General features: G+C 44.1%; 2 protein-coding genes across 2 annotated transcripts in view; both read right to left on the reverse strand.

Annotated features, from left to right (window-relative positions):
* Positions 1-1,155: 1,155 nt before the first annotated feature.
* Positions 1,156-3,500, reverse strand: LOC108554251 (uncharacterized). The gene is made up of 6 exons (XM_017909456.1): positions 3,278-3,500; positions 2,886-3,213; positions 2,154-2,812; positions 1,646-1,866; positions 1,402-1,556; positions 1,156-1,329 (listed from the first exon to the last, which is right to left on the reverse strand). The coding sequence occupies exons 1-6, from the start codon at positions 3,316-3,318 to the stop codon at positions 1,156-1,158; spliced, it is 1,578 nt and encodes a 525-aa protein (XP_017764945.1). The 5' UTR covers positions 3,319-3,500.
* The window catches only part of LOC108554252 (uncharacterized protein DDB_G0271670-like), a 68,209-nt gene continuing 57,340 nt past the window's right edge, over positions 3,492-14,360 (reverse strand). Inside the window, exon 7 of the mRNA XM_017909457.1 lies at positions 3,492-3,546. Within this exon, the coding sequence (XP_017764946.1) occupies positions 3,492-3,546 (55 nt within the window). The remainder of the gene's footprint in view (positions 3,547-14,360) is intronic.

Below are 14,360 nucleotides of genomic sequence, written 5' to 3' on the forward strand. Positions count from 1 at the left end.
TTTGCAGCTTTGTTTAATTTAAAATCTACTGGGAAACCAACGATAGAAGTTCTATGTCGTACGTAATATCCCACTTCCTTTCCTTTATTATAGTTAAATATTTATATAGGTAGGGTTCACGAACAAATTTTTATAGTAATATAGATGAGGAATTTATAAAAAGAAACCTTTAGATTTGGAATTAATAGGATTTATATGGATTATAAATCTATAATTATAAGGATCTATAAGGATTGCTTAAATTTTTTAATTAATTCATGATTAGGCAGAATATTTTTAAATCAAAATTTTATTATATAAGTAGATAATTAATAAGAAAGCATTAACTAACATTGTTAAAAGGCAGTATTAAATAAGTACGTTAGTTTCTAGTTAAGATACATTAGTAACTAGGTGCATGCATAATTAATGATGAGTGAGTGTTTACTTAATTAGATAAGTAAAGTAATGATTCTTTGTGGGACGTTTCGTTTCCTTTTTCACGAATGTCTAAAATATTGATACATGTATGAAACGTCTCATATAGAGTTATATGATTAATTTACGATTTAATTTGAACATTATTTATTGTTTGCTTTGCACAACGTTAAGAAGTTAAACGTTTTGCAAACGCATTAATCGTAGAATTTATTCAAAAATGAATAAATTTTTGCGTAAAAGCAGGATGAATGGAACGCAGTTATAATTAGGACCTCATTCGTAGCAATCTCAGTGAAATTTGGGTAATCGGTATTATTTAATATAAAATTACTAATTATACGAATCTACGGCAATTATGAATTATATAGCAACTATGAGGAAATTGGCAGTAATTATGATTGCGTTTATACGATGTTAAAAAATTAATTAGCAATATGGCCAGTGACTCCTGGAATTGTATAGTATAAGTACCATATTGCATACGTTATTATGCAATTATGATATATTCTGACCTATATATTATTCACAATTTCATAATTAAATTTAGTTTTGATTCCGGCCACCATTGGTGTTGGAATCTCGTTCCGTACCGAATCGGTAACGTTGGAAATGACGCTGAAGCGATAAATAAGCTTTGGAGTATATGTATATCGATATGTATCGATTTTGTCAATAATTCGAGTATCGCTATTTTCTTCCTATTTAACGTTCGTAATTAAACGAATACGAATCCCATTAAGGATGCATATTATGAGATAAAATTTTCAAAAGTGCGTCAATATTTTCCGAAAGTAAAAAATTCTCCGAGATCACTTTCGATATATCGATATTCGTTTCCATGGCGCCATTTAGTTTTTCGAACGTATTCCGTGCGTGCACAAGCTCGATTAAAACGTGCTCGAAAAGTGGCTGAAAACAAACGTGTGTTAAGTGTTTTGTGGATTCGAAGTGTTGTGATTCTGTGGATTATAACTTATTTACTTCGGTTCCGCTGTAATTTGCAATACCAATGCATCCCACGAATCCTCTTCCGTGAGTATAATATCCTAATTTCCTTCTTCGTAATCCGAAGCAGAAAACTACGTTTTGTCTTTTACACGTGTCGACCATTTTATAAATCTGATCATCTAATCCGTCTAAAAATGTATAAATGTTACACGAACGAAATCCCTGTTTAAGATCTTTTTACATTTTACTTATTTCAAGGTATAAATTTTATATTTACCATCAAGTTCAACTTTTTCGATATCAGGAGCGATAATTACGAGTTTGAGTTTTTTCAATTCGGCATGTTTACGAACTTCTTTCAAACCGGAATAGTAGCGGCGCTTATATTTAGATTTATTTGGATTTTTCTCATAAGATCTTTTTTGAAGTCTTGTAATTTCCTGTAGGAACTTTTCAAGAGAGTCGTTCAAGCCTTTTGTTAACACGTTAGTGCAGTATCTGTAAGGTATTTGTATAAATTTGTACAATGAATATTCTTGGTATCTTGATACGAATAAAATAAGTTTTAGAGAAAAATTGTAATTGTAGAAAGGAAATAGGGTGGGGGATGTAACTTTGACAAACATTTCAATAATACAATGTATATATCATTTATTGCGTATATAAGTAAGAATTAATGAATCAATCATACAAATATATTACAGTATCACACAATAGTATTTAAATATTGTACAAAATACAAAATATTTTGTTGTTTATCGATATAAACAAATTAAAGTACTTACTCTCTAAAATTATTTGAAAATTTAATAAAATTTTTATCATCTATTTCTGTGATATTTTGATTTTCTTGTTTAATTCCATCCTCGATTTTAAGAGAAAAAGTCTGTTTAATGATTTCATTTTCAACAATGTCAGTGACAAGATTAGAAAAACTTGTTCTGTTTCTTTTTCCAATTAATCTGTTTGTCAACTGCCTTCCTTGAATTCCAAGATCATTTATCCTTTCGATTACATCTGGCCTGTGAGATAGAGTATCATCAGAAATATTCATTTCATTTATATTTCTGTAATTCTTATCGTACAGAGTCATCGTCCACATATTCCTGACATAGTCTGTATTTCTCTCTGAATCTGGTGTAATTTTCAGAGCATCGAAATTAATAGTATCAACATCTTTACAAATAGCATCCATTTTTCTACGTTCAAATGCTGCTCTCTTTTCAATGTTAATTTGTGCTTTAATATCACGGTTTAACAGAATTATTTTCTTCAATTTCGAAGGCTTCTTGTCCTTGGAAATACATATCCTAACTTTTCTAAAGTCAGAACATTTATTTTTTTCCATTGTATTTGGTATTGTGAAACCAAGATTGCCCATATATAATAGATTAATTCTTAATTTAGGAACCTCTTTGCTCATTTTATTTGCATATATCGTATTCTGTAATAAAATTATAAAGATAATTTGATATTTTCCAAAGTAATTATTTAATTACAAATGTAACAATAGTTACCTGTAAAGCTTCTTGAAGATTAATACAAATTTTATCCGATCTTTTGTATCTTTTTATGCACTTTGATCTCTTTGATTCCATATTTGTCTGCATAGGTACCAAAATCTGTACATTATCAGGCCTTGACATACAATGATCTCTCGGTACAATAGAATTCTTGTTTTTAACAACTGTGCCGCCAAGTTCAGGAAACTCAAAATTATCCAAGGGTACTACATTAAGACCCTCTTTTGCGTTTGCAGCATCTTTCTTGCGTGCAGAATGTTTAACTTCATTCTTTTGGCAAAGTTCCGGCCATGGATTACCAGAATTGGCATTTTCATTTGTACTGAAAATGAAAATGTAAAATAAACGTTATTGACTTGACGCAAAAATTCGATAATGGTACTTACTGAAATGGCCACGTCGAGTTATTCATCTGTGCTTTTTGCATTTTACTTGCGTTTAATCGTCGTATCTTCAGTTTACATAGAAAATAAATTCATAATTATTATGTGTGCCCTTCACTAATCGTTAACTACGCAAAACATACGTCATTCACTAGGTATATGTAAACAAAATTATACATCGTGTCGTACTTATTCGTAGATTGATAGACAAAAAATCCTAGACTAGAATTTCTAAATCTACAAATCTAATTAAAATAACGTAACTAGTAGCCCTACAATATAGAAAAAATGTATTGTTTATTTACCAGTGACCGAAAGGAATTAAGTATATCGAGTCACAGTTAAATAAATAGCGAATAAGGATCTGTTGAAGGTTATGTTCGGCAAGCCGCTACGTATAACAAAGATTGGTAAACCTGATGACCTAGTTTCCGAATGAAATAATTCCGAGAGCTATCCGTTAGATGACACTACCATCATACGTGATCGTTTGATTAAATTTTCGTCACAATTAGGAACAGAAATGTTCCACGAGGGATGCAAAGACGTAGACAGTTTCATCCGAAATTTCATATACTTCTCTAAATTTTCCATCTATCAAATATCTCGTACGCGTGCTATTTATTTCGCGAAAATTAAACTTGCTTAGCAGGTCTTAATTAAGCTACATACTCATAGTCTGAATTTCACAGGGGTCTTTAACCCCAGGAAAAATTCTTCGTTTGAAAAATGACTTCGTTAAGTTACCTAACCTCGAATGCAGCACACGTATACAGTTAGTAAATTTGATGCATCGTCATCTACGAGTAGGAATATCAACGAAAAGGTTGAAATGATACGTGGTTGCAGACGTAAAGGAGTCATTTTCTCGTTCACTTTATATCTACTCGATTCGTCTGTTTACTTCTCTCCCGAACGATCATTTTTATAAATCTATTTCTACTTCGACATCTCTTACCGGACAAGTATCGAGAAGCACTGAAATCTCGAGCACGAAAATCGTCCCTTATACGATGCATATTTCATACGCCATTTACATCGTTCGAGCAACATTCCTTCGATACGATCTGCCATGAAATCTCACAAACCATAACCGTGGAACAGATTCGAAGCCTTGAGCACGAAGCGTAGGAAAAGCCGTTGTATTATCTGACAAATAGTAAGAACCCCTGGCAATTACCCTGTTCGAGTGGCGATATTCGTTGGCCGTTTATCGTCTTCCATAAGATCGCTTGTCGGAGCGTCGTTGGCGCGTAAAAACGAGCCCGTCGGGGGCTCGCGACTTTCTTGAAAAAGTATTTTTTTTCACTGGTGGGACGGAGCCGGTGGTGCTCGTGCGCCGTTCGCCAAGGACCTGCGCACGTGCACCGGCCTGGCGGAGCGATGGAAATCAATAATTTCCAGGGTATAAAAGATCCTGTTTCCGTAACGTGGCCACCTCTTTGAGTTCCGGTGATCGGTGTGTCGCGCACCTCGGCCTCGAACGTGTTAGTGGCTTCTTCTTCGTTTTCGATATCTCAGTTTCATCGAAGAGGTATACAAGCAGGTAGTCGATTAAGTGGATTAGAGTTTAAGGCACACGCACCGGCATCGCGTATGCCGGTGTTTAGCGTTAAGTTTCTCACCCCCGTGGTCACACGGACGATCTCGGTGTCACCCTTGGAACGGCTCTATCGAGGCGTCGTACTACGATATCGATAAAGTTAATGAAATCGTCTCACTCTCTCTTTCTCTCTCTCTCTCTCTTTCTCTCTTTCTCTCTCTTTCTCTCTTTCTCTCTCTTTCGTTTCTTTCTTCCTCTCGTCCCGTTGTCATCGCTCTTCCTCTTGGCCCGGAGATAAATGCGAGGATACTCGACGCCTCGAAGAGCGCATCGTTATCGCTGCCTCCTCGAATACCGATAATCGATCCTTGAGGATAAAAGAAAGACGTTCGGCGAAGCTGTCGATCGGAACGGTTTCATCGGTGGATTCTGTTTCGGACGAGGCGGTACACACGGTAGAAAGTGGAGTTGCACGTGGCACGTAATCGAACGCGAGCAGGAAAAATACGCGACGAGTCATTAGTGTGTTCTGCGTGGAAATACTTTCACCTCGTAAATGGAGCTTGCCCCGTGATCGGTATTCGTGGCCGGTCGCGATAACATTACCATCGGAACCGTCCGCGTGACTACGATTAATTTATTAAGACTTGAAAATCAGAAAGATGAACTTCTTACGAGATTTGCATACATCCACGAGACTGATGGCTTAAGGATTATACACTTCTCTTCTCCATCTCTTTTTTAACTTTTCCAAATAACTTGCGTTTTCAATAGTCTCTTTCTTTTACTTTCTTCCACACGTATAATACCGTGTGGCATGGTGTAGGCCTCCTGGGGATCCCCGCCATGTAAAAAAACGGGAACGCGTTCCGGCACAGTACCCCTTGGGTGACGAGGAAAGCTGTGCCATTTTGTGTTATTCGTTTGTAAGCTCACCAAAACCCAGCTTTCCTTGTTTTCCACCCTCGCTCTCGCTTTCTCACGCTTTCTCTCGCTCTCCCTCATCGTCCCCCCCCCTCCCCCCCCCAGCTCGTGCTAATTCACCAAACAGCCCTGCTACCACCCTCCTCGATTCGTAAATCGGTCGGGGGTGGAGACTCTGGAGCAGAGCGCTCGAAGGGCGCGCGAGTACGCCGAGTGGTTAAAGTATTGTTTCAAGGCTGAAGAACTTTGAGTTGCTCTCGTCTCGAGCGAAGTAAACCGCTTTCATACCGTGCCACCGCGCTTCGAGTTCCCTTCAGCAATCCCTACTCTGCTTGCCCGACCCTTCGTTATACCATGGACATCGTTCGTCTTTCGAATTAATTCTTTACGCGGTCCCGTCTATCCCGTGTACACACGCGGACAGGCGAGCTTGCACGGGCAAGTTGCACGCGAAGCGAAAGCGTGGAGAACACAGACTGTTGCCGAAAGAACGTAATCTTCTCCGCACGTCGATCTCGAGTAACCCGTGGGATTGGCCCGTGCAGGATGCGCGTGCGAACAATTATACTTCTCGACGATTGAAACGCGAATGCGTATCGATCGTGCGCGATAGGTTCGCCTGTAATTTCACTTTAATGGGAGAAATTTGTAGCTGTTAACCGTTAACCCGTTCTCGGCCCATTTCCGCTCCCATAACCGAACACTCCGACGCGTGTTTCGTTGCTCGCGCGATAACCATCGGATTCGCTGGAAAGTTTGATTAAAAGCGCGGCCTCACGGCCACGGGAATGATTCATTGTTCCCGGAACGGGTGCACCTCGAACGCGTTGCTGCTCGAACAGGTGATACCGGGAAAAGCTGCGTCGGGAACCTGGGTGAAACGTTTTCATTGTTCGCCCGTTTCGTTCCACGGATCGGCTTCGGCTCGCGTGACGGTAAAAGTCCGCGAACTTTGCCACACAACATCGCCTCTCGTGGCCACACGCGACGACGCAAGGCGTCGACGGCCGGCAGTGAATCCTCGCCTCGATCGAGAGATAGCCAACCCTCTTCTTTCCCAAGTTCACCAAGCAGGGTCTAAGAGAGGATCGATCGAATTGCCCGTTTTCTCCCTCGAATCCCTTAGCTTGCACTTTGGATATTGGATTCCCGGCTGTTTGGCCAGCGACTCGACGCTGTTTACGAGCACTCGCCGCGAAGTGGTTTCCATCTAGTCATCGGGGTTCGAGGGAAATCCAGATTGCACGGAGTTTCCAGCGATCGTGATAAATAGAGTGGAATGCCAGTTTCGTTAATATCGGTATTATCACCGGGGAAATCGTCGGCGATTTATGAACCGTTTGGATTCGGTTGGTAATCTAGAATCGAGAGGATTAAGGAAGACATTGGGTCACGGTTTGATCCGCCGATTCTCTCGGCGTGATTCAATCTAGGCATAAAATTCCATTCGCGTAGCCAATTTGTAAGGTTCGCTAGGCGTGAGAAGGCGAAACCGCAGCGGCGCGCATTAGCCCGCGGAAAAAAACCTATTGATTATTATAAAACGACCAAGCAATATCTCCGGCTGCCTACTTACCTACTTACGGGTCCTGACGCTGTCCGTTGTGTTTCGACGTCGAACGAAAAAGCAACGCGGAACACCCCTCGGGATCGGCGAGATTCGCGTGCTCCCGCCATACTGCACCGTCATCGTCCCATTTCGTTATAGGCTTCTCGCTAATCATCCTCGCTCGAGCGTGATTCCCGCACGCATTAGCCTGGTCCCCCGATGGTCGTCATCGCGGCGAGATTTTCGTGGAAAGTGGAAGTGGAATGTTCGTTGTGAGAAGCGTGTAATTCCGCTCTAACGAGCCGCCATTCCGTCGAGAAAGTGGACGAGCCGTGGAAATCGCGTTGCTTTTCCACGATAAAAAGAAACGCTATCGAACGAGCAGTCAGAATCGAACGAACTAGATCTATTTTTCCGTTTCTTTTCCCAATGGAATCCGTACAAACGATCGTGAACGAAAACTCGAAACGTTCCTCGACCTATCCGATATCGACGATCCCGATCGAGATCGAACAGCGAGATCGATCTAGTCAAACCGCCGCTTGTTAACTCGCCGAGTTACCGATGCTTAACTTGGGCCAGATACCTATCCATCGACATGACCGTGGCTCGAGACATCGATTAATTTACCAGCTACACGATTTCGGAGTAGGAGTATCGAGAGAGTAGCCACTCGGAACTCCCATTGACGGTATATGGGACAGCTGGGAAACGAGCTCTCGAGCGTCGCGACACGAGGATCACGACGAGGACTAGAGCGACACACGCTTGCCCTTTAATCTGATACGTCGATCGCCTATTATTAGCGAAATGCATTGTCTCGGGTCCACGCGTGGCCGTTTAATCGGGACGCTCGCCGCTAATGGAAGTCGAGAGAACGCCCACGAAATCAAATCCATCGAGAGACGACGCGCGGCGTCCGGACGTAAACGGAGCAGGCGTATGAAGCACCCCGTTGGCTGCTTTAGCGCGGACGCATCGCGATAATTGATCGTTTGTCGAGGGAAACAACCCTCGCACGCCACGCGAGCACTCCTACCCGAGAATGCTGCGCGTTCGCGATTAGGATGTCAGTGTCGTTCAGGGGGGTTTCGAACTGCGAGTCTTTGTGGCAGGGAACTTGGCCTCGGGATCCTTTCGGTGCCATTGCTAAGAGCCGTCGTGCTCGCCTCGGATGCAACCAGACCAAGTTCGAATGCTCTCTCGAGAGAGATCGAGTGGGCTTTGCTCGAGAGGAGGACGAGAGAGTTTTTCAGAGACGGGATAATTGAATCGTGTAGGCGATGGTAGTACAATATGTCTCTAGAGGTATTAGATTCAAGAGGGAGGAATTTGTTTGACCTACATAGAGTTCAGCAGTTCTTTCTCCTTTACTCGAATGCTCTTTCCTATCCCTTTTTACCGTCTTTTTGTCTCTCTTCCTTTTCTCTTTTATTTTATTTTATTTTTTTTTTCTTATAATTCCATTCTTTTTCCATTCTCTTTGTTAAGAATTTTAACGACGACGAGGAATAACGCGTTTCGATCCCTGGAATTTTTTACTCCTCCACTGGGAAGTTTTTTCGTCTCGTTATGATCGAATTTTTCTGCTATTCTCCTCTTTTTGTAATTCTGATAATCGAGCAGTGACTTGGTAGCGAATTTTTTCTCCGGCACTTTTTTCCCCTTTCTCGCGGAAACTGGTTCTTCGGGCTTTATTTGTGGTCATTAGCAGCGATCAGATACGAGGAAGATCGGATAGAATCGAAGAAAATTAAGAGGCAGGTGGGTCACCCATATTTCTCTGAAAATCTACACTCGTTTCGTGAATTAATCATCAAACTATAAATGGGTTTCGAGGAAATGATCGATCGATGTTCCGCCATTCCGTGCGCGAATAGAACCGTGAGAACGGCCGGCGACGCGGAGAGATCGGGGGATACCGAAATCGGCGGTTTTTACCGGGGGATTTCGGCTGCGATTATCGCGAGTGACCCGCGAGCGAGCGAGATAAATAATCGCGTACAATGGTGACCGAAATTTAGCACGATCGAGTGGTGCCGGGGCCGTATTTTTTCCCTTGCACGCAGCGTTCGCGGAATATACGAGGCGGTCTCTGGAGGCATGTGCGGCGTGGCAAGTCGCGCGGAACGCATTATTTTCCTTTGGCAGCCTTAAAATATGTTGCTACTTGCGAGCAGTAGAAACGTGGAGAAGGAGGAGAGAGAAAGAGAGAGGAAGCTTAACATTTCGAACCTTGCGTACCACGAAAGCGGCGCGGAAACGAGGACGCTCGACGAAGCACGAAACAACGAGACTTCACTGTCGAACACGCCTCGAAATTAGCCAGCTCGTACGATTCTGTGTCAAGATGCTGTCGTTTCGAGAATCATGCCCTAACTTCCTCGCGACGAATTAATTGCCACGATCTTTTGGATCGAAAACGATCGTTGGGGGACAGTGTTTGGCAGTGCTTGGTAGCTTTTCGCAGCTTTTGGCACCCTTTTCTCGTAGTCTGTCCAACGAGGGAAGGCACTCCTCGCCGAAGCAACTGCTCGATCCATCACGACGCGAAACAAAACTCGCAATTACTTATCGCGGCACGCGATTCCAGGCGTATCGTTATTCCGAGTAATTGCTTTCTTAATGGAGACCGATTTCGAGGCCGCGCAAACTTTCTCGACCGGCAGCCGTAAAGTCAATTTGACGACAGTTAAGTAAATTTAGGTTTCTTGGACAACCTTGAGCCGGCGATGCGATTCGTGTCAAGCGATCTGACCGTGCACCGACCGATTCCCGCGAGATCTCGCGGTTCTAGGCGAAATTCCTAGATCGAGCGAACGGTACCCCTCGATTCACCCTTGTTGGTCCGAGGGGACGCGAAAATGCCACTTCGGCGTCCACCGGTCTCGTCGTTCCACTTTTATTCCTTCGGCGAATCGAGCGGCGATCGTTTCGTGGACGGAGATTCACGAATTTACGAGGAAGGCAGTAAAACATCCGAAAGTCGCCGGCTAATTAACCGGGAGCGAGAGTATCGATTCAGAGGCGACGATAACGAGCGGCAGGGTGGCCGGGCACAATGTCCACAGTGCACAGCCGGTACCGTTATTTTTTTATATTTACAGCGTGGCCACGTTCGAGGGCCCTGTTACGCAACTTTCGTAACTGTATATCGTGGACCGTGTCACGGGATCAACCGGAGAAATATATCTGGCTTCGAGGGCGAGCTTTCGGCGAGAACTTACGAGCCTTTCTGCCTGCCGTGCACACGGGAGTCGTCCTCCGGGCACGATAAATCGCCGCTTCGATACGCGCGACCTCGTGAAATACGCCATCACGCGTTTTACCTCCGACTTACCTTCCTATTCTCTTATCGCGAATTCCGCTGCCACGCTCCTCCGATCTTCCACGAATTTCGAGGTAAAACCTTAAAACGATCCGCTCTTTTCGTTCCCTTTTCTCTTCTTTTTCTTTGGGGGTGGGCGTTTCTTGAAACGCAGTACCTGGAATTTTTCTATCCTGACCGTTCTATCGATTCCACGATTCTAGGTAGTTACAAAATTATTTAATAAAAGTAGTATAGTTATAAAATTATTTAAGCAAAGTAGTCGAAAGAATGACACACGAATTTCGAGTTAAAACCTTAAAACTATCCGCTCTTTTCGTTCCCCCTTTTTCCCTTTTTCTTGGGGGGTGGGTGTTTCTTGAAACGGAGTATCTGGAATTTTTCTATTTTGATCGTTGTATCGATTTGACGATTCCAGCGAGTTACCAAATTATTTAAGCAAAGTAGTTGAAAGGATTGCACACGAATTTCAAGTTAAGTGCTTAAAACGATCCGCTCTTTTCGTCCCCTTTTTTCCTCTTTTTCTTTGGGGGTGGATGTTTTTTGGGTGTTTTTTAAAATGGAGTAACTGGAATTTTTCTATCTGGATCGTTCTATCGATTCCACGATTTGAACGAGTCGTAAAATAATTCTAGCAAAATAGTCGAAAGGATCGCACACGAATTTCGAGTTAAAACCTTAAAACGATCCGCTCTTTTCGTTCCCTTTTTCTCCTTTTTCTTTGGGGGTGGGTGTTTCTTGAAACGGAGTACGCGGAATTCTTCTATATTGATCGTTTCATGGATTCTATGATTCTAGTGAGTTACCAAATAATTCTAGCAAAGTAGTCGAAAAGATTGCACGATATTTATATATTAGTACGTGGTTAGGAGTAGTGGTTGTAGCGTCTGGTTAAAAAGAAAGCAAGTTTTGGTCTGATTTATTTAAAGTTGCCATTCGTGCACCAACGATGGTATACTTGGCACGAGACACAGCCATTCGAACTTCACGATCGTAAAACCGCGTGGCACGCGTGCTCGGCGTGCAATTTTTGGCCCGAGACATCGTCCTGGAAGTAAGATCTCGCTGCAGCCGTCGACGAACGGGCGCCACGACGACCCCTGCACTCTGATTAGACGCGGCTGCTCGAGAATTCGCTTTGCCCGTCGATACTTTGCATGGAAATTGCCTCGACCCAATTCGCTAAGCGACCAGAAGCTCCAGCGAAGATTCCCGGGGTACTCTGCAACCCTAATTCGTCGTCCATGCAAATGCGCCCGTTCTTGGCAGCCACGCCGTCCCAGCTGCGAGGTACTTGACGCGTATCGATCGAATTTCATCGGGAACCTTCTTAAGAGATCGTCGTTCCGCCGATCTTCCTCCGAGAGTCTTCAAAGGTTACGCGATTACCAAGACCGAGCGATGAAGGGGAGTTTTGGTCGAGTTTGCGCGGGAAAATCGAAAGCTGGAAGTGTTCTTCGAGCGAATTCGAGGCGAAAGACTTTTGTTCGCAGCTCGCATCCCCGAGACGAATACCTCTGCATCTCGTCTGCGTGGAAACTTTCACCAGCGCGCATTGTCCCCATCGTTATGCCTGCTCACACGCTGCAAACGCAACGAGGCTTTCGTTTCGCGAGTGACAGTCGGTTCGGAAACGGCGATCCTCTGGTGCACGATTTCTTTCGCGAGTCCACCAGTTGGAACGTCTCGAGAACGAAATCGGCGAACGCGTGACGAACCATACGTTTTCGATTCGAGTAGAAACGATTCGATCGTGACCGTTTCTTTCGTCATCGCGGCCGATCATCGTGGCCATGCACGTTCGACTCGCCTGTCCGGTGCTAGAGAATATTATTATTTCAAGCCTCGTCACAGGGTCGTTTAACGAGATCCATTTAGTTTCCAAGCAATAAGCTCGGACTGTCGGCAATTTTACATTTCGAATTTCTAAAGAAATCCACGGTAGACGAGGATGATCGTAGAGAGAGCCGTTTCGTTCGACTTCACGTTTGACTTGCTTCCAACCTCGTTTCTCACACGTAAATGGAGGGAACGATTTGCGAGAGAATGGCTAACCGTTCACCTCGGGGCCAGAATCTTTTTCTCTGCCGGGGCCACTTGTCGCTGTCATCCCCGAAATTGCATTGTTGCACGCGAACACAGAGACACCTCGTCTCAAAAGCGATCCTCCTTGCTGCCTTTACTCGATCCTTCTCCTCCGACGTCGCCCGAATCGTGTATGGCGACGCGACGTTTAACGATTCGGGGCCTACTCTCGAAAAAGCTCGATGACCCCGCGCGATCGTCCGTGCTTTCAACGAATTGCGGACACGTCTGATGGGAGATGGTCGAAGGATGGTCGAAAGGTGGTCGAAAGATGGTCGAAAGATAGTCACAGGATGGTCACAGGATGGTCCAAGAATCGACACGCCTCGAAGCGTACTTGGATCGTTTCGGGCCCATCTGCGCGATAACGAAAAATCCTGGCCAGCGATTTACAGGCGGTAAATCATCCGGCGAAAACAATGTTCCGTGGCACGAGGTCCGTTCTCTCGCGTTTTTTAACAATGCAGCGGAGAGTCGGTTACTCGAGGCCATCGGATGTGACATCGAATAAATGGACACTGCGCCGAGGCGGAGGATACTGGACGAGTTACGCCCCGGGATCGCGTTTTCCGACCGATAATCTTGCTCGATGAAATTTTATAGAGATCCTCGTATTAAAAATCGCGCTCGCGTGAGAAGAGCGGGAAATGGCACGATCCTGGGTATCTTTTCGTGATCGCCGCGATGAAAGGGCGGCTTTAAGCCGGAGCCTCGATTATCGGAGGCCATTGAGGGTGAGACGATCCGGGACGAGCCGTTTTGTCGAAGAATAAAGCGGAACTTTGCCCAATCGACTTCCAATCGCGACAAACTTTCTCCGGTATTTTCCCCGGATGAAACCTCGCTACGATGCGCTTTTGTGGTTTAAACCTGCCACGGTTAATCTCCCTTCCTTGCGGGTAGCGAGAGAAACTCCACGACGTGACTAGAGAAACGACTAGAAACCAGATGAATCCTAATCCTAATAACAATTAAAAAAATAACAATTGAATAAATCCCAATAAAGATATCGTAATTATTTACTAAATTAAATAAAATAAAATCTTAAATTTGGCCGATTAGAAGCATAATCGAGCGTTAAAAGGGAGATTAAATGCGGGAAGAGAGGGAGGGTAGAAATTGTGGCTGTGTAACCTTCTCGTCAAGGTTTTCACGAGCTTCGAGAACAAGGCCGCGATTGTTCTCGCGTTCTGCGAAACGAGCACGCGCGTGCACGCGCGTGTACGCGCCGGCAGAGCGTCGAGATCGTTGCCCGTGACAAACAATAGACCGTCCCGTTTCCACCCGCGACTTCTGCTTCTTTTTTTCCAAGCTTCCTCTTCCCATTTGGCGCTATTACGAAACCGCGTGTCTCGCCAACCGGCACTTTCATCCTTCTCCTTTCTCGCTTCCCTTTTTCCGCGATCTCTTTATCGCGCCGACGATCTCGTGACTCTTGAAATTACACGCGTTACGTAACGTTACCCGCTGCTGGCGACAATAACCCGCGCCGAGGTCGCAATTTTAGAAAATTCACCGTCTTCCGGATAAACACGACTCCCTGACAATGTATCATTTACCTCCCTCTTCTTCCCCCTTTTATTTCTTGAAATAGAGGTTGAGTTTAAATCGGGAAAAATCGTTGCCAATTTGCAAACGTATTCGCTGGCTGAACTTT

Source organism: Eufriesea mexicana, unplaced genomic scaffold, assembly GCF_001483705.2.
Source record: "Eufriesea mexicana isolate 0111107269 unplaced genomic scaffold, ASM148370v2 scaffold18152, whole genome shotgun sequence".
In the NCBI taxonomy this organism is placed as follows: Eukaryota; Metazoa; Arthropoda; class Insecta; order Hymenoptera; family Apidae; genus Eufriesea; species Eufriesea mexicana.

Coding starts and splice junctions, on each gene's coding strand:
- LOC108554251 (XM_017909456.1), bottom strand. CDS start 3,318: ATGCAAAAAGCACAGATGAATAACTCGACGTGGCCATTTCA. Junction 3,214..3,277: donor AACTCGACGTGGCCATTTCA/GTAAGTACCATT, acceptor TTTCATTTTCAG/TACAAATGAAAATGCCAATT. Junction 1,330..1,401: donor CAAATTACAGCGGAACCGAA/GTAAATAAGTTA, acceptor GTTTGTTTTCAG/CCACTTTTCGAGCACGTTTT.